Here is a 25,925-nt window from a genome sequence, read left to right as displayed (position 1 = left end):
CTCAGACCAGACATTGAGACATGCAGGTGTCAGCCCAGAGATGGTTTTGCAATATGAGCATACCCTACCACCCCCAAGACCAGAAACATATGGGTAGTAGAGAGAAAATAAGGTATACACGCCAGAAGCCGGTCTGTGGAGAATTCTTCCATCACTAGACACGTGAAATTCTAAATACAAGATTGGGTATTCTTCTGGAAGGAATTCATTAGAAAATGCAGCATTTAAAGTAATAATTACACCATGTGTTTTTGTTTGTTTTTTTAAAGGGAATCAAATAAAAGACAATCTACCCAAATTCTTATGTTTTTATAGCACAAATCTGTAACAAGCAATGAGTATGCCTATAACAACCCATTTATCAAAGAAATTTTATGATGGTTTCCCACTAAATTTGACATCAACCTCAAAAATACGTAAGATATTATCAGTAAAAATTTGTGAAACTGAAAAAATTCAGTCAACAATATTAGAATAAGACTAAGTTATCTCTCTATTCCCTCTATAAAAAGTGATGCCATATGAAGAGATGATCAGAGACTATGGAGCTAAAATGTGGAGGAAAATCATTGTGGCAGTGTATGGGTAGTTGATTGGTTAAAATGTCATTTTCCTGCAAGTTGCCAAGTTTGTGGCATTTGTCAGCCTTTTTGTATTTGAAATTTGTGGTGATTTCTTTCCTCCTCCTACATAAATGAATATTCACTTTCACACCTAAGTTACAATTTTCTATTTTGTTTTTCTTTCTCTGAAAGAGGGTCTCCCAAAATTGTATATGCATCAGACCCTAAAAACCTGGATCATTATCAAAGAAAGACATATGCACCAAGTATAAGCAAGTGGTTGGCTATGTCTTGCTTTATTTCAGTCTTGGCCCAACTAGTGAGTGTGAAGAATTTCCTCCAAATGTAGGTAGAGTTTACACTGTAGCCCAAAATGAATGAAAAGAAAGTTCATCTTCAGAGAATTAAAATCAGTATCAGATGGCAGAGGAGTTGTTGTTATAGATGCCTTTCTTTGGTCTCTGCTCTGCCCTGTGCCACGGTGATATCAGCTCATAAGAGCCCAGGGTCAAGGTAGTGCACCTTTCTTCAAGGAGAATTGTCCAATCAGTTCCATAACTGCCATACCAGCTGCGTGTTATTAAAAGTCCTGGCGTGCTAATGGATATTGAACCTGTTTTCTAAGGGCAACGTAACTGCAATTATACAAACTTCCTGAAAACTGCTCTAGATCTTGAACCCTTTCCAAATACCACGTGCTACTTACACTGCAGGCCAAGGGACACCTCCCGCTTCCTCCCAGAGGAAGAGGGCCTCTGAATGAGAGTGCAGGTGGCATTTGTGCCCTCCGTTCCCCTAAATGCCCATCTAGTTATTCTCAACAAGCAAATACTGCATCCTGAGGATACACTATAAGGATATTGTGAGCCCAGAAAACTTGAGAAAATCTCCCCTTAGTGGGGAGAGTAAAACGATAGTGATCTTTACGCTTCGGCAATGTATAACTATTTTAGTTTTTAAGGACTTTCCCAAAATACGTTGATTCTGTTTTGTTTTTAACCTCAGAAGGAAAAGGGATGGACTCTGAGAAACCAAGACTGTGAACAGGTACTGAAATCTGACACCCCCTATGCCTGTAGGCATCTACTGAAGTCCAAACATCTGATTAAATAGCCAGATAGCTCGTGTTCTGTTTTACATGATCGAACCCACTTGTTAAGAATAAACACCTCTGGATGATTTTTAGGAAAACGTTATAAAGCCTCATTTCCATGATCACATGTAACGTGGACGTTCTAGGTCTCTGTTTCTAAACAACCCCCTTTCCACAGGCCTATCTGTGCCCTGTTTCTCTACAGGGTATGGGACTTTCTACCTCCAAGTATCGCTCAGGCTACCCAACCTCCCAGGGACACCCTCCTGTTCCCTGCCCTCCAAGATCCTAGCCAACTCTCAAGAGTGTGCCTCACTCTTTGAAAACTTCTTTACGTTTTCTGCTCCCTACTTCCCTCTGAACTCCTGTAGTAGAATTTATCTGTATGCTGTGTTTGAGATTTAAGTTATTGTTGCTCTGAATTACTATTTAATGCAGTAGCTATTGTTTTTATGCTCTAACATGTTCAGATATTTATTTAAGAGAGTTAAAAAGAGGCAAAGTAAACAACAAGATTAAGTAAATTAAACCATGAAACAGAAAGAAATCCACTTGGCACACACTGTATTCAAGTGAGAAGAGAGAGGGAGCAGGAAATGAGAAGAGGAAAGATGGAAATGGGGAGATGTGCTCATTGCAAGTATAAACAGGTTTAGAGCATTACAAGTCTTTTCTCTATCATGATATTTGATAACCCTTTATAATCTGAAGATTTTGTTGTGACTGTTGCATTGACTCTAATACGAAGAGCCTGCCTTGTTTGTTGGGCTATGAAAGGAAGAGGGCATTTGGTGGGATTCGTGGGAATTATGAGTAGGGTATAGAGGTCTGCATAGAAGTGCAAAGGTAAAAGGGCTGTCTGTGTTCAGTCCAATCCTTTAAGTGTGTAAAACTCTCCAATCATTTGTCCCCAACTGATTCCTGCTTCCCTCAAAAGGAGCTACCAGTTTTCTCCCTCACCTGCCTCTTTTTGCCCTTTCCTAGGTCTGCTTTGTGAACCTGGATGTGAACAAGGATGAGGGCAGCACAGAGCACCTTCGGCAGGTAACACGGGGGACTCGAGCTCTCCAGGAGGTATCACAAGGCCTGGCTGCACCCATGACAGAACCAACATGACTTCATCGCTAAATGATGTCCATTCTGCAGGGGACTCTTAATTGGATGGTTTCATCACAGCCCATTTCCCTAACCGCTTTCCTGCCCCTTCCCATCCAGTTTGCCTACCTGCTCTTCATGAAACTTGCTTTCCCAGGAGACAGAGCTCCTCTCCAAGCAGGCAGTTCCTGCGGCCCACCAGTCCCTCGCGGTGGCTGTTTCTGCTCTCCCCCTCTCCACTCCCAAGCGCTCTGTCTGAGATGACCTTCCCAAGGTTCTCCCAAACCCTGTTTGATAGCAGCCAGCCCTTTCCTCTGGCTCTCAGGGTCGCTGCTTTGTGCTGCTTTATCATCATCATATGCTTTCTCTGTAACCTTGCTTTCCCAGCCCTACACTTACCTGGGACTCAAACATTTCACACTTGGCAGCAGCTAAATATCCTAAGATCACACAAGGTGGTGAGGGTCCTGATATAAATCCTTGACAACACATGGGAACTTGAAGTCTCACTCTGTCCTTTGGACTAGAGCCCATTGACACCATCAGAAGACTGATTGGTGTGATTTAATTATCATGTCATGCCCAAAGCTGAAGATGGTTTGCTTTCACTATTCGGTATAATGCTCTAATCGTACCAGAGCACACCATTTGCAGCTTGATTATCACAGAACAGCAGACCTGCAACTACTCAGTTACTCCTGTGGTGTTTTTCTTGACAATGCTTCACCTGAAGCTTTCCACTGGCTCCAGGCATCATTCCTCTGTGTAGTACTGGGAGGGTTTACAAAATAAATTGTACATCTGATTTCATTTGATGGAATTATGGTGCAGAGTCCATCAAAGAGACATGCCAAAGCAAGTTGGCATCTTAAGAACTGTGTGCTTGAGATTTATATGAGTGATTTGAGGCAGTTTCTGCTATGGCTAAGTCAGACACTTTGGCACTGAATTAGCTGCATACTCTTGTGTGAGGTATTAATCTTCTTCTCTGGGCCTCGGGCTACTTAAGTGTAAAACAACGTAATAGTGCTACCTAACCCATATAGGGGTGGTGTGGGGGATTAAATGTAGCAAAATATAACACATGTAAAGACTTTAGCTCAGTGCCAAGTACATAGAGCAAGACAAATGTTAGTAATTATGTTATTATTAGTATTGTTATTGACTCTATTAGAATGATGATTACTAGTCAACAAGTCTCTTACTCCAGGACTTAAGAGAAAAAGAATTTGTAAACTACTAAGTATTCCTGTGGCATGCATGACAGTAATTATTAAATGCTTACTTTTGAAAATTTAGTCTAACAATTTTTTAAAAGCTTTGTGCTTAAGGAGTTTTCTATCAATCTAAACCTTTAAGCTTTAATTTTACACAATCTCTTCTAGTAATAATTTTAGTAGACTAAGTAATCTATAGTATGAATAGTTATATGAGTATATTGAGTAAAATAGTTTTGAGGTAATATTTTGGGACTCAAACATGGAAGTGAAAAGAAATAATCTAAACTAATGAAGATTCTTGCTCTACAGAAATTGGTCAACGTTTCACCAGATCTCCCAAAACTTATCAGCTCCATGAATGTCCAAAAACCAAAAGAAAATGAAATTGTCCTCCTCAGTGGATTAACATCTGGAAATCTCCAGGCAGATTTTAAAGTTTCACAGGTAAGAAGAATAAGCTCTTGATACAGTGCTCATTCACTTGTGATGTCAACCATGGTTGGCTGTTGGTAAATATCAGCATGAACCCCAAGTAGATGCCTCACATAAACTCTTAAAACATAAAAATGTTTTAATTGCTCTATATTTAAGAATGGTTTATTTGCATTTATCCTAAATATTGCTACTTAGAGTTCGACAGGCCTTCCTTTACATGAACTCCTGATATTTATTTTCTCAAGTACATGGTGCTACATGGCAGTCAAACTAGAGCAGACACACTACGCATTGATTGGTTAGCTAGGGTTTCTACAAATCTACTGGGTAATAAAACAGAATGGTCTTCTGTTTCAAGAACAATACTAAAGTCTAATTCATACTATGTGGTCCCAGAATCCCACAGTTTCTTCTTTCTGGGTGTTATCTAGTTTTTAGGATGTACCAAATAGCCAAATAATACAGGATAGCAGCCCCCAAGATGCATCCCCTGGCCCAAGGAATGAAATTCCCAGAAGAAAAGAATGTTACTAAAAATAAAGTAGGAATTAAATTGTTATTGTTCTCATGCAACACACCAGTGCCCATTGTTATTATAAATCATTACTATACTCTCTAATTGGAAAAAAAATAAATGGTTTAATCAATTTACAGAACAATAAATAAAAGGTTTTTAAAGGCACACTGTATAAGAGTGTTAATTTTTTCAAATAAGGGATGTTGATAGCGATAGCAACAAATTAGGATAATGAGCATTTGTTTTCCTTCAAATTATTCTTCCTGGGGCTTTCGTTTTGCTGAAAATTTATAAATACTTTATTCTTCAGTCTTTAAAAATATCAAAAACTTCAGCGGCCTACCCATGATTTCTTGCTCTATCCTGATGCTTGTGAAAAATGTACATACAACCAATTACAGTTTGATGATCAAAACTAGAACAAAACTCTCAGAGTCAATCTACTAAATATTTCCTTAGTGAGAAAATTAATCATCTGAGAAGAGATCACAGAAATGGCTCTAACTCCCCTCTCTTTATATTCGTGAAAATCATTATGACCAAAAGTAATTTACAACCCCGACTTTCGAAAGTATCTCGAGACAAGGTCTATTAGTTAGGAATTCTAATTAAACATGACAGAAGCACAAAGAGAATGTGTTGTCCCGTGTAACTAGGAAATCCAGGGAATAGATTAAATGCAGGGACTTGAACAATGTCATCAGACTTGGATTTCCTCTTGTGGGCTCTCTCCTGCTTTCTGTCTGTTTACCCCATTATCAGACAAGCTCTTCCCACAAGGAGACACTATCCCTTTGGGCTCAAGTAGAGCAGGAAAAAGTGACTGTCTCTTCCAGATGGCTCCCAGGAAAAGTCTCATTGTGACCTAACTGCTCCCATGTGTCATGTGCCCATTTCTGAACCGCTCACTGTGGCCTAGGGGTGTGATATTCAGATTGGTTAGACCTCGGTCTAAAGTTGGAGGTAAATTAACTTCATGTGAATTACTTGGACTGTGAATGAGCCAGAAAATGGCATCCCTCAGGGTATGAGAACCAAAATAAAGGTTGAATGATATTTGGTTACAAAAGTAGCACAGACGTTCATTAGGAAGAGAGAGAGTAGAATTGCCCAGGACTCATCAAACATCTCTCATCAAGAATATGTTTAAAATTTTGCATACTTTTCCTAACAGCTGTTACAATAGCCTGTTAGCAACAACAGAAACACCTCAAACTTCATTTTTCCAAGTGTCCCCTTCACTTCCTGTGTATCACTTCCCCCACAGAAAGGCTAACTGGTCATTTCAAGGTCACCCAAACGCAAAGTGCAAGAACCAGCATTGCAAGTCAGGTTTGTCGACTCCCATCCCTATATCCTCTCCAATTCTCCCTGTGGCTTCCTGGTCCAGCCAACAAAGCTCCAGCCTCCACAGGAGACATGTACAGGGTGGAAAGGATGGCAAGATGCACCTGAGCCTCCTCGAGTTCAGACATGCGTAGTAGAGTGATGTCAGCATCTCATACAGAGCACAGCCACAGGAGTAGTCTTCCGATTGTACATGACATGCATCTCAGAAAAAAAAAAGTTTTTCTGTAGGAAAATAACTGATTTTCCTTAGTATTTTCCTTGACTGTTGTCTGTTGTAATGATTATTTTTCTTAAGATTTTTTTTAGAGTCTTATCCTAAGACTCTACTGAGGACTGGTTGAGGAAGAAAAAGGTAACTATTGTGCCACCTCCTCATTTCTATCTCACTCGTGTGTATTCATTAGGCTTTTGAGACACGTATGCAAGGGCAGCTGGGTATGTGTTTATATATTTAATAATATCAACGAGACATAAGGACCAAGAGAGAATCAGACTGTAAGTCAGCAGCTTAGTGAGAGCAAGTGTCCAACTTATTTACCAGTATTTTAGCACCTCAGGGGTGCTTAATAAATAATTGTTGAATGGATAAACATAAATAAATGAAGGGCATTGTGAATATTTCCTTTCATTTTTCCAACTATATAACTTAATTGTAAAATAGCAATATGAGAAAACAATAGTATGGTTTGCTGACGTAAAAAGACGAAGACGTGGCCCTGGCCGGTTTGGCTCAGCAGTTGGAGCGTCAGCCTGCGGTACAGAGAGACCCGGGTTCGGTTCCTGCTAAGGGCATGTACCTCGGTTGCAGTTTGTCCCCAGCCCTGGTTGGTTGTATGGGTGGCAGCCACTCGATGTGTCCCTTTCACATCGATGTTTCTCTCTCTCTTCCTCTCTCTCCCTCCTGCTCTATCTGAACAAAAAATGGAAAAATGTCCTTGGGTAAGGATTTAAAAAAAAAAAGACGAAGACATGAATCACCAAAGAGAAACTGCTCCCAGATAACAAAGCTCAAGAAGCAGAAACAGCCCTCTCTACGGTAGCGTGGCAGTCACAAAGGAGCACAGACAGTTTGTAAACGGATGGTTGCTCTTGGTGTTCTTAGTGCTCCACCCTGGCACCTTATTTATTTTTTCTTTTCATAAAAACAAAACATTTTTTCTACTTAATCTTTCTTCAAATTTTTTTTGAAAGAAAATAAAAGACTATGAATTTAAATAGTCCTTGGTACTTCTCAAGGTGCCTTCATAGTATTTCATTAAATCAGGAGGATTAGTCTCTGAGAATGGAGAAAGGTATTATTTTTACCTTTATTTTCTCAACTAGAAAAGTCAAGTTAAGAGAAGTGAGGTAACTTGTTATGTAAACCACCAATATTCGTCTTTGGTACCATAATGTCCTGGCTCAAAGGGGCCAAGTGGCTTGTTTGTTTCCTTCTTCACAGGGAACATTAGCTATGTCCTTGGGACTGATTTAAGTGTCTCCCAGTTACCCCAGCTCAAATGGCCTCTGCCAACATATCCACCCTTACTTATTGATTAGTAGGTAAGCAACTTTCATGAGCTGAGGCAGCCAAACAAGAACAGCCCTACACAGCAGGTGTTGGCGCTAGTTGCCTCAGATTCAGCACTACTGTGCCACCACAATATTGCTGATCTCTGAAAACATATGGACTGTGGTAGCTGAAGAATAATTTAGGCCTTTGGGAGATTTGCTTCAGTTTGCAAAACTACCTCCTATTCTGAAGACACAAAAAAGTTTACTTTTCCTTTGGGCAAAGCCAATTCTTGAGCACAGATGGACTACAGTTCTCCTACACCAGGTCTTAAAAACCCAGTTCCACCCTAGCTAGTTTGGCTCTCAGACTGAAAGACCATGGGTTCGATTCCTGGTCAAGGGCACGTACCTGAGATGCAGGTTCAATCCCCAGCCACGGTCAGGGTTAGGGTCATGCGGTCGATATTTTTCTCCCCCCTGCCTCACACTCCCTCTCAGTCTCTAAAAATCAATGGTAAAATATCCTTGGGTAAGGATTAACAAAAAATAATAAAATAAATAAATGAGTCAATGAAAAAGCAATTGCCTTTTGTTTCAGTTCTGATTCAGTGCTGACCTCTCTCCCTTATTTTAATAGCTTTCAACGAAGTTTTCCTTACCTGTTGAACTTCGTCCAGAGCAATTTTTGCTCTAACAGAAGAGAACAAAAATATGTGATAAAACTAGTCTATTTCCCCCTAAGTCAAATTTTCTCCTAGGTACCCTGTGTTCCCAAACATCATTTCAATTTGTTTCAAGCAGTTCATCAATATAAGCCCAGAAGATGTCCCAAATATTTTGAAGGTCCCCACTCCTTCTACAGGGAGAGATTGGTGGAAGAAAAAAGGTCAGAGTCAATGGTTTTCTCTTTTCTCTTTTAATAAATGCATTTTCTCTGTCCATTTTCAGTGTCCTTGGCTGCCAGATATCTGCTTAGTCCAGTGTGCGAGAGGGAACAGACCAAACAGTACCAATTGCATCATCTTTGAAATCAACAAGTTTTTGATTGGTCTGGAGCTGGTTCAGGAGCGTCAGCTCCACCAGGAGACACACATCTTGAAGGTGGAGGATGACACGAACTGTTCCCTGTCTTCCATCGAGGAGGACTTTCTCACCGCGTCTGAGCACTTGGAGGAGGAGAGCGAGGTGGAAGAAGGTGAGAATTCTCCAATAAAACAAATGTGCATTCTGACATTAGTCACCCTATAGAAACGTCTGAATGCAACTTGAGAAAACTTCAAGCCACCGTCAGCTCAGCTGGCACATCACTGTCTTCACAGCTGAGTTTAGGGAGGGAAGAAGGATACGAGAACACTGGTGAAGATGCACTTGGATTTCATGGTTAGATGCTCCATTCTCCCTAAAGATGCCTTAAGTGGGCTGTGCATTTTAAAGGAAAACCCTCCTGCCTGCCAAGAGGTGGACACTGTCACTGGGAGGAAAGTTAACATCCCTAATCTTCCATCAACACCACCTATTTGTTGAAATTAAGTTGTATTGGCATGAGTCCTAAGATAGTCTCTTTGAATCTGTGAAATCTGGGGCCAGTTATCTAGTCTTTCAGAACATTTATCTATAATTTGAGAGTGTAGTAGTTCCTATAGCACTATTAGATTTATTGATATGATATGATATGATGATATGATATGATATGATATGATATGATATGATATTGACATGTGCTTCTTAATGATGGGGAAGCATTCTGGAAAATGCATTGTTAGGCAAGTTCATTGTTGTGTGAACATCATAATGCACTTACACAAACAGATGTTACGGCCGACGACACACCTAGGCTGCGCAGTACAGCCTATTGTTCCTAGGCTATAAGCCTGTAAAGAATGTTACTGTACAAAACAACACAAGATTACATCAAGAACAAGCGCCAATGATGCAATAAGGAGACTTGGTAAACACAAGAAGTATGAAGCCGGTGTAACATGGCATACTGTTTTACAGTAAGCTTTTTTTCTTATGTAAGCAGAGAGAGTTGCTCCAGGACATTGTAATGGCCACAATGGCACTAGGTGATGGGAATTTTTATCTCCATTATAATCTATGGGACCACCATCGTGTATGTGGCCCGACATTGGCCAAAATGTCATTATGTGACTGCATCATACTGTGACTGATGTGAGGACCGAAGGCAATAGCCCAGGAAAGTCCGTGGTTCTCATTTACTCACTCTTTCTATTGACTCGTTCATGGAGCTCAGTGAACAATGCACTCCCTCCCCCACTCGCAGGGTTAGGGTTAGGGTTAGGGTTAGGGTTAGGGTTAGGGTTAGGGTTCGGGTTAGGGTTTGCGTTAGGGCTAGGGTTAGGGTTAGGGTTAGGGCTAGGGCTAGGGTTAGGGTTAGGGTTAGGGTTAGGGCTAGGGCTAGGGTTAGGGTTAGGGTTAGGGCTAGGGTTAGGGTTAGGGTTAGGGTTAGGGTTAGGGTAGGGCTAGGGCTAGGGTTAGGGTTAGGGTTAGGGTTAGGGGTTAGGGTTAGGGTTAGGGTTAGGGTTCGGGTTAGAGTTCGGGTTAGGGAAGGCTCCATCTGCTGCTGTTGCCGCTATCCCTGGGGCAAGTCCTATGCAATATTTAGAGCAAATTTTTGTAACAAGACCCACTATTGAGGTTGCTCTAAACATCCCCCTTCTTCCCTCTCTGCTCTCTGGGAAGTTACAAGATGCAGTTTTGGGGTTACTTTGCCCCTGAAGAACAGTGGCCAGCTCTCAGCTCCCAAAGGCCTTCTGGGCCCACCGCGGTATCTGCATTTTTTCTGCATCGAAACCCATCCTGTGGGCAGATTCCACAATGAGACACAGAAGTCTTTTCAGGTTCCCTGTTCCTCAAGAAACACCCAGATGCTGTTTTGAGGGGTAGGGGAAGAGACCTGATGCCTTCAAGCATTTTTAGATAATAATTGTTATTTTAGACTCTTGAGAATCTGCTATTCAAAAAGTAAGAGTGGTCTTCGTTTTCTCTTCACTAGGTTATGAGAATATAAATGTTGCAGCCAACGTTATGGAAAGTGAAAAGCCAAAGGAAGTCACTCAGGAGGAATGGAGCTACAGTCAGGAAAAGTCGCCTTGTCCTGTGGAAGACAAGTGCATTAGCAAATACGGTACGTCGTTGACTGAAACAGAAGGATCTCTGGGGAAAGTAGCAGAAGACACAACATTGCAGGGTCTGGATCCCTCAGCGACGCTCTCAGAGAGGAGAGGCGAAGCTGTGGGAAATGAGAGAGCAGCCACGGATTATGATTATTCAGAAGATTTTAAAGTCCCCGTGGGAAAACTGCAGGCACTGTGTGCTCCAAGCAGTGTGTATCCCTCCAGGGTGGTTCGGAAAGAGGGACCCTCTGCCTGCAGCCCGGTCATGGAGCATGGCCAAAACCTAGTCCCAGGAGACCACGAAGATGGAATGAATTCTCTTCCCCCCGTGCAAGATGGAGAAGCCACAACTGGCGAGTATGCTACAAATTTAGCGGAATCCGTGTTGCAAGATGTGTTTATCAGATTATCTCAGTCTCAGCCTCCACCCCCCCAGGGATCTGCAGTCAGTGCCTCAGTGGGAAGCGCTCTGCTCCCCAGTGGCTGTTCCACAAAAGATGCCGTGGTCCCTCAGTCGTGGAATGAGCTCCCGAAAATTGTCATTGTTCGGAGTCCCGATTGTAGTAATGCCGCCCCGGAGACAGGCACCTGTTCTTGGTCTGAGATGGAAGCCGCTTTGGAAACCTCAGGCGTGTCCTCTGGAAGGGATGCCAGCAGACACCCCCAGAGTGCTCTCGAAGTAGCATTAGCTTGTGCGGCCACAGTGATCGGAACTATTTCCAGTCCACAGGCCACAGAGAGACTGAAAAGGGAGCAAGAATCCCTTATTTCAAACAGTCCCCTGGGAGGCAGTGAACCACTGCAGACAGACGCACCCCCAGGACTCAAGGAACCTTCCATCGGTGAATACTCCCTTCCATCTGCTTTGTGCGGCATGACTCAGGTGGCCAGTGCAGTTGCTGTCTGTGGCCTGGGTGAAACAGGAGAGGCGACGTGCCCCGAGGCGTCAAGTGGCATCTTGTCCGCAGCTGCGTCTTTTGCAGCAAACTCCCCACTTTTTCATTTAGCAACAGGGAGGGGTATGGAGCTGGGAAATGAAGCCATTGCAGAGGCATTGTTCAGAGAGGCTGCTCTGGTGTTAACAAGGCCTAATGCCTACAGCAGCATTGGAGACCTCATGGAGTCAATGAACAGAAGGATGATGGAGACTGCTTCCAAGCCTCAGACCCTGGGCTCAGAAAAAGTCCTTGGAAATGAGCTGGCACAGGCCCTGTCCAATGTTATCCTGAAACAGTGTTTTGACGAGGTTCGCCAGCAAAATGAAAGACTCGACCCCAACCACGGCAGGCATCCAGCTGAAACTCTGGGCGTCTTGATGGAAAGTGCAAATCAGCTGCTCTTCGATGTGACATGCTTCACGTTCAAGAGGATGAGCCACATTGTCCAGCACGGTGGATGTCCCACTATTCTTCCCAAGGAGACCACTGGGTGGGGGGAAACAGAACCAGGCAACCAGGGCCCTGACCAGGCTGCTAGTCAAGCATGGAAAAAAGCCACTGACGACTCCAGCAGCCATCCACTTCTTAATCCATGCAGCCCTAGTCTTGTTATCAACGACCTGGCAGATGACATGCCTCCAAAGCAAAACAGGAAGGGCTCAGCAAAACCAGGCCTCTTCCAGAACCCCAAGTTGCCATCCGAACCATCTGGTAGCCCCAGACTGCCTGGTTCTTCGACAGTTAAAATATCCCCCAAGGAGATGTATCTGAAAGGAACCATGGGCAAGGATATAAAGGTCCCTCCTCAGACACCGCGTCACAAGGAGAATGAATACAAAGCCCCCTCGGAGGGAGAAAAGACACCAGCCGCCGCCAAGCGCAGCAGCCGGTCTCGGGATGCTGGGGACAGCTGCCATGCCAACGCCCAAGCGCAGTACAGTTGTGCCTCGCTGCTAAACAATGAAGTTCAAGTTAATCTGTCTTTGTTGGCGAGCGACTTGCCGCGTCCTGCTCCATCCGCGCTGCCGGCGAAACACGCAGAGGAATACTGCATTACAGACTTCGCCGAGGAATTAGCAGAGACCATTGTCTCCATGGCAACCGAGATCGCAGCGATTTGCCTTGACAACTCAAATGGGAAGCAACCCTGGTTCTGTGCGTGGAAAAGAAGGAATGAGCATCTGGTCACCCCGAACCTGGCCTGCCGAGCCCTGAAGAGGAAGGAGGGCCAGGCCAGCGGGGCCGCTGTGCGCAAACACAAGCCACCGCGGCTCAGTGAGATCAAGAGGAAAACGGATGAGCACCCGGAGCTCAAAGAGAAGCTGATGAACAGGGTTGTGGACGAGTCGGTGAACCTCGAGGACGTCCCCGACTCCGTCAATGTCTTTGCAAACGAAGTGGCCGCCCAGATCATGAACCTGACCGAGTTTTCCCTGGTGGACGGCGTCTGGCAAGCGCAGGGCTCTCCGCGGAGTCGGCTGCACAGTGCAGAGCGGGGGAACAGGCTGCAGGCCTCCAGCTGCGAGAGCATAGCGGAGGAGGACCCCGGCGCCAGGGCCCAGGCCAGCGGCCGGGGCCTCATGAGCACGCTGAGCCAGCCCGTGAGCAGGGCCAGCTCGGTCTCCAAGCAGTCGAGCTGCGAGAGCATCACCGAGGAGTTTTCCAGGTTCATGGTGAACCAGATGGAGAACGAAGGGAGAGGATTCGAGTTGCTGCTGGATTACTACGCGGGCAAGAACGCCAGCAGCATTGTGACCTCGGCCGTGCAGCAGGCCTGCGGGAGGAGTGACCACCTGAGCGTCAGGCCAAGCTGTCCCTCCAAGCAGTCCAGCACCGAGAGCATCACCGAGGAGTTCTACAGGTACATGCTGAGGGACGTTGAAAGAGAAAGCAAAGATGCGGCCTTCTCCAGGCGAAGCAGCCAGGATTGGACGGCGGGTTTGTTATCCCCGCCTCTGCGATCCCCGCTGTGTTACAGACAGTCCTCCATGCCCGACGCCAGATCCCTGGGCGCCAGGCTGACAGTGAATGCGCCGCTCAAAGCCAACTCCTTAGACGGCTTTGCGCAAAACAGCCAGCGAGATTTCCTGAGCGTCCAGCCGGTCAGCGGTGCTTCGGCCACCGGGCTCTGCAAGTCCGATTCTTGCTTGTACCGCAGAGGTGGACCCGACCAGATCACAGCCATGTTAATTCACGAGACCTGGGCAAACTCAATCGAGGCCCTCATGCGGAAGAACAAAATCATAGTGGATGATGCCCACGCTGATGCTGAGCCCGTTCCTGGCGGCTGTCCCTCGCAAGCGGACACGTGTGCAAACAGATTAGCCCCGAGCAGAGTGCAAAGTGGGCCCATCCTTCTTGTCCAGGAGCCCATTGATCGCCCAAGGAAAGACTCCGTGACCGAAAGCCAGCATCTCCCAGTGCCCTCTCCAAGCAAAGCTGCTCCTCGCTTAGATTCTAAAAAGGAAACTTCCTTGTGCCATGATGATAGCCCCATAAACCACACCAGGCAATCACTCTGTTCAAGGGAAGTGCCTTTGATTCAGATCGAAACGGATCAGAGAGAAGAGTGTGTTGGCGAACCTGAATACGTCCTTTCCGAAGGCAGCCCCCTAGAAGAAGCAGAGGAGCTTATGAAAGAAGTCCCAGGTGTGATGAAGGGTGGACACGCCGAGGAGAGTGCCTGCCAACACCCTGGGTGAGTAAATGACCTGTGGGACTCCATACAGTGCATGGGACTGCAGTTCGCGTCTAACTAGCATTTATTCCAAGTCTGGGGACTTTATTGATGCAAGAACTGAGTGTCTGAGGCAATAAATGAGCTCCCTGGGTTAAGAAGCACTTATAATAGAAAGATGGAAGTAGTTTTTTAAATTTCTAAAACAAATTGGATTCCCTTACTTAATAGAAGACCTAGGGTATTATTCTTCCCATAAAAATTAATCGTCCATAATATGCTAATTTTTATAAATTCATCCATGGTCATTTTCAAGCAAAATAATAATAAAAGTCAACAAATCCACTTGAAAAAATTTAAATCTAAATAAACTTTAATGTTGGAAACTAACATAAAATATTTTGATATCATTTTGGGGCCTCTCCTTTCAAGTTTTTCTTTTTTGCCTTGTTCTAAAGATCTTTGCAAGGACACTGAGCCCGTGAGTGCTGGCTCCCTGGGTGCTGGTATAATTATGGCATCATGAAGGGCAAAACATCATCAGATTCTTGAATATGAGACCATTGTATCATTTTTAATTTTTTTGGTCTATAGTTAAAGTTAAACAAAACAGAAGAAAATGAAAACAAAAATTAAGCTCTATCTTATGGAAAACATAAGATGAGAAATGACCTGCATGACTAGTATGCCTATTGTGCCAAGAACCTATGACATTTTAAATGTTTTGTTGCAATAAACAAATTGAACATGCCCTTCATCAAATTTCATCAGCTCTTAAACATCCCCAATACTTTCTCACCTTCACCAGGGAAGCAAAGGGGTTTCACCTTTAGGTGCTGATGTTGCCCATCATCATAAGACATCATTACAAGGTGTGGTTGGTACCTGTTCCAGGTGCACATGAGTATTTCATTCTCAACCCCTAGTGCTAAGAACTTAACTTTCCAGTTAAACCAAATGAAGCATAGGCTAAGCTGATCAAGAAGACAAGTTCTGATATACCAGTTAATTCTCCAGCTACAAAAAATACTCATCAAAGTCTTATAAGAGCACCATACCTCGGGTTAGTACTCACCAGATTCAGGAAGTGTGCAGAATTACGAGTTTTTAATAATGATCAAAGAGCCGCCCGGCCTGTGTGACTCAGTGGCTGAGCATCGTCGACCCATGCACCAAGAGGTCCCCAGTTCAATTCTCGGTCAGGGCACATCCCCAGTGGGGGGCATGCAGGAGGCAGCCAATTGATGTTATCTCTCATTGATGTTTCTGTCTCTCCCTACTTCTCCCTTCCTCTCTCTCTAAAATTCCATAAAGAAAAAAAATTTTTTTAATAAAAAAATAAGTGATCAAAGAGTTAAAGGAACAAAAGAGCTAGTGTGTAATTCTTTAGACCTACTTTAAATTGAGATAGCAGAAAATGGAAAACCCTTCATTTAAAGTTTCCTTGAACACAGAGATGATAAACCAGCTGAGGTTTTTAGTCAAGAAGGTTACCTAGTTAAGGAACATTCATGAACTTCTAGTTCAACAAGATTTATGGTTGTAAGCTCAAATCAAGTAGTTAAATAAAATTCACTGCAGTTAAATAAAATTCATCATACAATTTTTACTCATGTGTCACTAATATTGTGCTTAAAATAGGTACAACCTGAGGACTTTCCAAATTTTTTGAAATACATCTGAATAAAGCCTCCAATTGATTTAGGTTTCTGTTCTATATAATGACAAAGCACGTGACCCAAGAACATATTCTGACAACTCATGATGTGGATTTCTGATTTTGTTTTCCAATAATGAAAGGAAAAAAATGTGAAATCAGCAGCCTTAGAAACTCAAGCGATGAGTCTGCTTCTAAAAATTAAATGTCTTGCCCTGGCTGGTTTGGTTCAGCAGTTAGAGCATTGGCCTGCGGTCTGGAGAGACCCAGGTTCGGTTCCCACTAAGGGCATGTACCTCGGTTGTAGTTTGTCCCCGGCCCTGGTTGGGTCGTGTGGGTGGCAACCACTCAATACCACTCAATGTGTCCCTTTCACGTCGATGTTTCTCTCTCTCTCTCTCTCTCTCTCTCTCTCTCTCTCTCTCTCTCCCTCCCTCCCTCCCACTGTATCTGAACAAAATATGGAAAAATGTCCTCTAGTGAGGATAAAAAAAATTAAATGTCTTTTCCTTTGTGGAACAATATAAAAAATTGTTATAGAACATGAACTCCACTAACTAACCTTGTAACCATGTCACCCCAGGCAAGTTCCCTCATCTCTCTACTTTAGTTTACATGCCTATAGATGGAAATAGTAATAATAATGTCATAAGAGGATTCTTCTTTTTTTAACTTTTTTTCTCTTTAGAGAAAGAGGAAGGGAGAGGGAGAGAGAGATAGAAACATCGATGAGAGAGAACATCCATCAGCTGCCTCCTGCATGTCCCCCACTGAGGATCAGGCCCACAGCCTGGGCATGTGTCCTGACTGGGAATCAAACTGCGACCTCTTGGAGCATGGGTCAACCTCAAACACTGAGCCACACCAGCAGGGTTCATGAGAGGACTCTTAAGTGCCTACCACTCCATAAATGTTTGCTTTGTGGTTGTCATTGTCATTTGGGGTTAGAGTACAGGGTTGCCTTAATTCCAGGAGATTATTTTCCCAAAAGAAAAGTGTTATGAATAATGTCAGAACTGTATTAAAACAGGAGAGTTCCCAGGATTTGAAAGAGGAGAAATTAGACCTACTTAGATCACATTTTCTAATCTCAGAGTTGTTACCATGAAATTTAATGTGTCAAAATAGCTAAATACAGAACTCAATTTCCCGTGAAAGAGTTCCCACCCACTTACTCTCTAGGGAGAGGTAGATGACACAGGAGCTCTGAATTCTCTGTGGAGGTGGGGAGGGGTCCTGTCCCGAGGCATTTTTAGCTACTCTCTGAAAGATATTTTCATAATTCTTACTAAACACTTTATAAAATCTCAACATACTGAAATAAAAATCACTTTTTTTATTTGATAAAAGAGTAACCACTTCAGAATATATTATGGAAATCATGTTCAAATAGAAATACTTGTTATATTTTGGGCTACCACATTTTTCCAGATACCTAGATGATCTCTCAACTATAAAGTGTTTAAATGATGTAGGGTATCCCCGTTCCTGATTCCTAGAAAAATATTATTCTATTGGTGGGCAACAATGTGTTCATAACTCAGCCACCCTGTCTGAGATCACTGAATAATAAATATCTAACCTTTTGATCATTTGGGACCACAAATATAAACACCAAACTGAGAATTGTGAACATCACATATTGCACTCACTGACATAATCTGACTTTTTTAAGAAACATATCTTATGTTGTGTATTCTTTTTTATGTTGTGTATTCATTTATATTTGCTTCAAGAAAAATAGTATGTGTTCATCCAACAAATGTTTGATACCCATAATGCACACTGTCCTCGGAGCTTGACATGCAGACGGATACAGAGATGTTTGCCTGTTTCTATGGCTCTTACACAGCAGTGGGAGAGGCAAACAAAATACATGAAAAAACCTCTTTAAAAAATCACTGCAGAGTGTGACTTGATGAGCTAGGATGTTGGCATTTGCGATGAGAACTAAAAAGCAGATACAGGACAAGGCATGTGAAGAAATAAAGAGAGACTTGTGTTTCAGGCAGTATGATGTTCTGGCTAGCCTGAAAATTCTCCCACTCTGAACCAACTAGAGAGTCTGGATTAATATAACAAACATCCTTTCAAACACAGGGCTGAGATTAACATTTTTATTAATCATTATCATCATCATATTCATTATCTCAGAGGCAGAAAATAAAAGGACCAGAAAATAAAAGTGGTGAGTTAAAGTTGATTCTGCACCTGCTCCTGAGACATTTGTCAGTTTCAGAAATATACAAGTTTATTTTCTAAAGGCGAAAAGAAACCAGGAAATGATAATGTGGGCCCATTAAGACTTAGAACTGACAAACAACCTTCGTATTCTGGAGTTATGTCCCCGGTATAAATATGAACTTAGGAAAAAGGATCACCCACTAGGAAAAGGAGCTTATTTTAAAAATCTGTCTTTCAGGATTAGGACTCTGGGTAGATGGGGAAAAATCTTCTTTTATAACAAGAGCCTACCCTACTACACCTTTAGAGGTCTAATTTGTATCATCTATGTGGTCCAGGGAAACCTCAAGCTGGTAACTTACCTTAAAGCAATATCAGGTTAATATCACTGTAAGACCTTGGCAGAGACTAAATAAATCTCTGGATATTGAAGCCCAAGTCTCAACGGATTCCAACAGAGAAAGCCCTATCAATTATTAGCTCAGAACCTCAAATTGCAAGATACATAAGGAATCAAGACCTCATAAGCAAGACTCAGAACAAATATCAGATGGCAGGATTAGCCCTGATAAGAGTGTCAGATGTTAGGATTGTAAGATACAGAATACAACACAAGTATATTTTACACATGGAAAAAATAAGGTCTACAATGTAAGATTAAGGAACAAACTACAATCAAAGTAAGATGAAGAAGAATTAAAAATCATTTAAATACTCCAAGAGGTGACAAATATAATCATTGAAAAATAAAACCTTGCCCTGCATGGTTTTGCTCAGTGGTTAGAGCATCAGTCCACAAAGAGTCTTGGGTTTAATTCCAGTCAAGGGCACATACCTCAGTTGTGCACAATCCCCAGGCCCAGTAGGGGTGGTGCGAGAGGCAGCTAATCAATGTATCTCTCACATCGATGTTTCTCCCTCTCTCTCTCTCTCTCTTTCTCTCTCTCCTTCCCTCCCTCCCTCCCTCCCTCTCACTGTATCTGAAAAAGAATCAGTGAAAACATATACTCGGGTGAGGATTAAAGAGAAAGAAAAGGAAACCTCTAGATATAAAATAATTATTTAAAAATAAAATTATTGAAATCAAAACGTCAGCGGTACACCTGTGAAGAAAATCACAGTGAAAGATACATGTGACTGGATGTCTGGTCCCACCCATGTGACAGGATGGAGTCAGTGAAGAAGAACTCGCCCTCCTTATATACACTTGACAAATGGACAAATTATATGGGACAATTGTCAAATTTGTGCCACGAAGGTGAACTGAGAGGAGAACAGACATGGTGAGCCCTGCAGCCGCCCCACCCTTCTGCCGGGTGTCCTTTTCAGACAGACGGGTGACAGACAGGCTGAGCAGAGCTCACGGCTCAGTTGAGTGGTGACAGACGGGAGGGCCCTGTTCAGAGAGAAAACTCCAGAAACCCACAGGGAGGGCCGCTCCAGGCTGCTGCTGAACATCAAGCTGTGCGTGTATGGAGCATGTATGGAGCCCCATGACGCCGGAGAGCCGTGAACGGAGCAATTCTACAAGATCACACAGGACTGCAGAAGTTTAGTTCTGACAAGCCTGAGTAGAAAATCCATGTTAAATATGTGCAACATTTTCTAGAGGCCCAAAAGGATCATACTTTAGAATTAGGCTAAACTAGCCCTAAAAGTAAAGGCTAATCTAAACTTGCCCTAACAAAACTTGAAAACAAACATTGAAAGGTCAAGCTGAGCCCAGCCGGTGTGGCTCAATGGATTGACTGTTGTCCATGTACTGAGAGGTCCTGATTCAATTCCCAGTCAGGACACATGCCCCCAGGTTAAGGACTCGATCCCCAGTGGGGTACATGCAAGAGGCGGCCAATTGATGTTTCTTTCTCACATCAATGCTTCTCTCTCTACCCCACCCTGCTAAAAAATCAATAAAACATATTTTTGAAATAAAAAAAGAAAGATCAAACCCTGGCCGGTTTGGCTCAGCGGTTAGAGCGTTGGCCTGCAGTCCGGAGAGACCCGGGTTCGGTTCCCGCTAAGGGCACGTACTTCGGTTGCAGTTTGTCCCCGGCCCTGGTTGGTCGTGTGGGTGGCAGCCACTCGATGTGTCCCTTCACATCGATGTTTCTTTCTCTCTCTCCCTTCCTCTCTCTCCCTCCCACTCTCTCTGTACAAAAAATGGAAAAATATCCTTGGGTGAGGATAAAAAAAAAAAAAAAGAAAGATCAAGCTGAACTAAAACTAATTTAACCTAGAATGAGTCCAATAGTATTTATTTATTATTTATTTATTTTTCTTTATTGATTTTAGAGAGAGAGGAAGGGAGAGGGAGATAGAAACATCAATGAGAGAGAACATCGATTGGCTGCCTCCCTCTTGCATGCCCCCCACTGGGGATCTGTGTGAAACCTGGACATGTGCACTGACCAGAAATCGAACCAGTGACCTCCTAGTGCATGGGTCGATGCTCAACCACTGGGCCACACTGGCCGGGCAGTCCAACAGTATTTAAAGAAAGGCAATAAAATCCAGCACTCAGTAACATAAATTTGCACTGTAACATCCATTAAAAAATGTTACACTTACAAAGTAGAAAGGTGTCACCCATAGCCTAGAGGATAATCAGTCAATATAAATAGATCCAGAAATAGAGATGATGAAATTAGCAAAGATTTTAAATAGTTATTATCATTATGTTCCAAAATTTAAAGGTACACATGAAAACATAATTTTTGGTGATGAATACAATAGTATACAGATAATGTGTTGTAGAATTGGACACCTGAAACCTGTATAATCTTGTTCACCAGTGTCACCTCAACAAATACAATGAAAGGAAAACAATAAAAATTTAAAAACTGAGAATTAAGGCTAAATAGTAACCTTTTATACAAATAAAGTATTACAGAATATGCCACTAGGAAATTTGCATAACAAGAAGTATTTTTTTTATCCTTACTTCAAGACATTTTTCCTTTTTTTTTTTTTTTTGGTTCAGATAAAGTGGGAGGGGGAGAGAGAGAGAGGGAAACATCAATGGGTGAAAGGGACACATCAAGTGGCTGCCTCCCGCATGACTCCAACCAGGGCCGGGGATGAATTGCAGCCGAGGTACGTGCCCTTAACTGGAATCAAACTTGCAACTCATTGGTCCGCGGGTTGACACTCTAACTGCTGAACCAAACCAGCAGGGGCATAAGAAGTATTAATGGAAGATTTTAGGAAAATAATATTGATGGAAACTTAGATCTAGACAAAGAAAAAACATTCTACAAATAGTACATATGTAAGTAAATATAAAACACTTTTTCTTACTCTTAAAAGATAATTATTGAAACTAAAGAAATGTTTTAGGACATGTAGAAGTAAAATATGTACAGAGGATGGGAGAAGGAAACGGAAGTGTGCTATTGTAAGACTCTTCCATCCTATGTGAATCTGTGTAATTGAATCTGAAGCTAGATGGGATAAATTGGAGATGCACACGGTTGTCCCTGGAATAACTACTAAGACGATCAGATGAAGAGCCATGCTAGCCAGCCAACAGTGGAGTTAAATGGAAACTAAATATGTTTCAATTAACACAGAGAAATGCAGAAAAGAGGGAGAGAGAAACAAGGAACAGGTGGTACTAGTAGAAGATTATCAAGATGATATATTTAAATCTGATCAAATTAAAAATTACATGTATTATTGATGGTCTCAGCACTGCAAATAGAAGGCAGAGATTGTCAGACTGAATATAAAAACAGTTCACTACCATAAACTATCAGAAATGTATTTTAAATGCAAAGATACAGATAAGTTCTAAGTAAAATGATGGAGAAAGAAATATAACAAAGATGGAGTAGCTATATTAATATCAGATTGAGTAGAATTCAGGACAACAAATTTTATCAGTGATAAAGAAGGATATTTTATAATGACAGAGAGGCCAAGCCATAAAAAAGACGTAATAATTAAAATATGTAATTACCTAAATGAAAGAACTTTAAGCTACACGAAACAAAACCTGGTAGAGGTGGAAGGAGAAATAGACAAATTCTCAATTATAGTTGGAAATTTCACACTGTTCTTTCAGTAATTGATAGAATGCAAAGCAGAATAAGGATATAGAAGACTTGAATGGCATTCTCAATCAACCTGACCTGATCAGTATTTATTAATCACTCCATCAACAACAGAATATACATTTTAAGAGGGCACTTGAAACATTCACCAAGATGAATCTTAATAAAATTTAAAAATAATTAAAATCGTATAGAATATGTTCTCCAGTCACAATGGAATTAAACTAAAAGTCAATAACGAAGAGATGTCAAGGAAATCTCCCAAAATATTTGGAAATCAACAACACACTTCTAAATTATCCATTGGTCAGAGAGTAAGCCATGCCCTGGCCATTGTGACTCAGTTGTCGGAGCGCCGTCCTGTGTGCCGGAAAGTGTCAGTTCCATTCCCGGACAGGGCGCTGTGCAGGCTGTGGGTGTGTGTTCAATCTCCCGATCTCTCTCTCCCTCTTTCTGAGATCAATGAAAAACAAGAAGACATCACAAAGAAAACTGGACTAAATTTTGAATTGCATTAAAATGACAACACAACACATCAAAATGTGTGGGATGCAGCTAAAGTAGTACTGGGGGAAAATTAATATCTTAAATGTTTCTTTTTAAAGAAAAATTATCTAACATAATTTATCTAAATGTCCACCTTAAACTAAAAAAGGATAATCAAATTAAACCTAAAGCGACATAAGGAGGCAATAATAAAAAACAAGAGCAGAGCCCAGCGGTGTGGCTCAGTGGACTGAATGTCTCCCCATGGACAGGGCTGGGGAATCTGGTTTGCTTCCCAGTCAGGGCATATGTCTAGGTTTGGGGTTTGATTCCCATTAGGGGGTGTGCAAGAGGCAGCTGATTGGTGTATATCTCTCACATGGATGTTTCTATCTCTCTTTCCCTTTGCCTCTCTCTAAAAAATATCAAATGTAACATTATTAAGAAAATAGTGGAATTTAATTTAAAAAAATAAGAGCAGAAATAAATTATTACAAAAATAGACTAGAGAAAATGAATGAAACCAAAAACTCTCTTGGTCTAGAGGTTGACAAATAAGCACATATTTATGCATCTAAAGCTGAATTAAAATATTTAAGATGTGTAATGTTTAATTGTTATGATTTCCCTCAGCAAACTTTTCCAGGAGTAAACAACTGCATAATTTATTAGAAAGAATGCTTTTACTATAGTTATGTATTTATTTTTATTGCTATTTTCTACCTATAGCCAGAGATTCCCCCTTTTTTTTTATTCCTCACCCAAGGATATTTTTCTGTTTAACATCAGATAGAATGGGAGGGAGGGAGAGAAACATTGATGTGAGAGGGACACATCGAGTGGCTGCCTCCCACACAACCCGACCAGAGCTGGGGATGAACGGCAACCAACGTTCGTGCCTTGACCAGAATCAAACCCGTAACTCATTGGTCCATGGGCCGATGCTCTAACCACGGAGCAAAACCAGCCACAGTGCAATTCTTTTTTTACATTTAGAGCAATGACTCAAAATTTAGTTTTAAAATAAGCATATGTAGGTTATATCAAGTAAACTAATTCAAATAAATGTTACTATTCCTTTAATACAGGGAGAATGCAGATACAGCAAAAATCACGACCGTGGTTTTCAAATAAATGAAATTGGGGGAACACCGAGCTAGATGTTCGCTGAGGTCTCTGCTAACTCAGAAATTCTAGTTTAACTCCACAGCACATCGAGTGCAGCCGTCTCAAGCTCTGTGTGTGAACTGTGAGATCAGAGGTGGGGGAAAAGCCAAATGCACACATCTGCATGACACATCTGTACATTACTCATCAACAAACAAGCAACGCTATAAACTCTCTCAAGAGAAAACGAGAAGCAGTGTTTGTGATGATCATTATTCCTTCTGAATGCCCCAGTTATGGAACATGGAGTGTGAGATTTACTGTAAAATAGAGCATGAAGTTGAGATAGAAGAATGTACAATGTCATCACTATGATGGAACGTCTGTTTTAATAAGAAATACACTGGAATGAATTTTTCTAATAACATTAGGTCTTAATTTAGTAAAAAAAAAATAAAAAATAAATAAATTGGTCCAGGAAATTACTTTTTAACTAAATACACAAATGGTTTCAGCACGCTTCTTTGTGCTCAGTACATGGCCCATCGCCACTTTTTGTGGAATATGTATATTGTTTCCATTTGTTACCAATGAACTTTTCTTTCCTTTGAATTTAATTCAATTCACTAAATGTTTCTTTGGCTCCATCATTATTGTTTTCCTTTCTCCTGGCTCAATTTGGAAGAATATCAACATTTTTGAAGGGAAAATCAAGCTTATTAAGAATCTCTTTTAACCAAATGTTAGCAGCACAGCATGCTAAAAACAGCCACACCCCAATACCATACCTGTCCAGCATGCTGGGAGAAAGACTCTTAGGAGAAGGAGCCAGGCACCAAGCTAAATGCACTAAATGATCTTTCTTTTCTTTTCTTTTATCCTCACCTGAGGACATTTTTTTGATGCTTTGTTCAGACAGAGTGGGAGGGAGAGAGAGAGAGAAACATCGACATGAAAGGGACACATCAAGTGGTTGCCACCCGCACGACCCAACCAGGGCCAGGGACAAACTGCAACCGAGGTACGTGCCCCTAGTGGGAACCGAACCCGAGTCTCTCCAGACCGCAGGCCAACGCTCTAACCCCTGAGCCAAGCCGGCCAGGGCAATAATCTTTATTTTCTAATGTACATGTTGCAAACCCCTGGTGGGATGGGTAGTAGTATTTCTCTTAGAGAGGTTGAATAGGTGACAGGTAATGAAAGGGTTAGTGTTAGGGGTAGGGTGAGGCTGAGGGTGAGAGTTAAGGTTAGGGATAGTGTTAGGGGGAGGGTTAGGGTTAGGGGGAGGGGGAGGGGGAGGGTTAGGGTTAGGGTTAGGGTTAGTGTTAGGGGGAGGGGGAGGGTTAGTGTTAGGATGAGGGTGAGGGTTAGGGTGAGGGTTATGGTTAGGGTTAGTGTTAGGGTTAGGGTTAGGGGGAGGGGGAGGGTTAGGGTTAGTGTTAGGGTACGGGTTATGGTTAGGGTTAGTGTTAGGGTTAGGGAACCTAAATAAAGCACCTAGTCTCCAGCATTTGGTCAGAGGAAACAAGGCAAAGACAGTGAGGCAGGAAATCCCTGGCATGTTTGAGAAACAACCGGTGGTTCTGTTTGCTTAGATATAACTGTGTACACATAACCAATGGACATAGACAACAATGCTTGTGGGCGGAGGTGGGATAAAGAGGAGGGTGTCTGGGGGTAAAAACAAGAAAACATCTGTAACAAAAATAAATTAATTAAGAAAGAAAGAAGAAACAAAGAAAGAACAGAACACTGGGTAGAAAGGGGAAGACCATGAACGCAAAGTTTAACTTCAGGGAGTTATTGTAAGTTTTTGAGACTAATGGTCAAAGACAGGTCTTAGGAACATTAATTAGGCAGCAGTGTGCGGAAGGTTTTGAGGGAGGGAAAAGAGTTGGGGCTCTCCTGTGTGGAGGCTGA

The 25,925-nt window shown here is 42.2% G+C and overlaps 1 protein-coding gene across 2 annotated transcripts in view; it reads left to right on the top strand.

Moving 5' to 3' along the window:
* The window catches only part of LOC118625837 (SPHK1 interactor, AKAP domain containing), a 101,348-nt gene that overhangs the window by 60,543 nt on the left and 14,880 nt on the right, over positions 1-25,925 (top strand). For both annotated transcript variants that reach the window (XM_036255028.1, XM_036255029.1), the window contains exons 3-6: positions 2,641-2,700; positions 4,281-4,415; positions 8,716-8,962; positions 10,784-14,540. In XM_036255028.1, the coding sequence (XP_036110921.1) occupies positions 2,641-2,700; positions 4,281-4,415; positions 8,716-8,962; positions 10,784-14,540 (4,199 nt within the window). The remainder of the gene's footprint in view (positions 1-2,640; positions 2,701-4,280; positions 4,416-8,715; positions 8,963-10,783; positions 14,541-25,925) is intronic.

This window comes from Molossus molossus, unplaced genomic scaffold, assembly GCF_014108415.1.
Source record: "Molossus molossus isolate mMolMol1 unplaced genomic scaffold, mMolMol1.p scaffold_m16_p_11, whole genome shotgun sequence".
NCBI classification, from domain to species: domain Eukaryota; kingdom Metazoa; phylum Chordata; class Mammalia; order Chiroptera; family Molossidae; genus Molossus; species Molossus molossus.
Note: the sequence above shows the minus strand (reverse complement) of the source record. Positions and strands in the feature narration are given on the sequence as shown.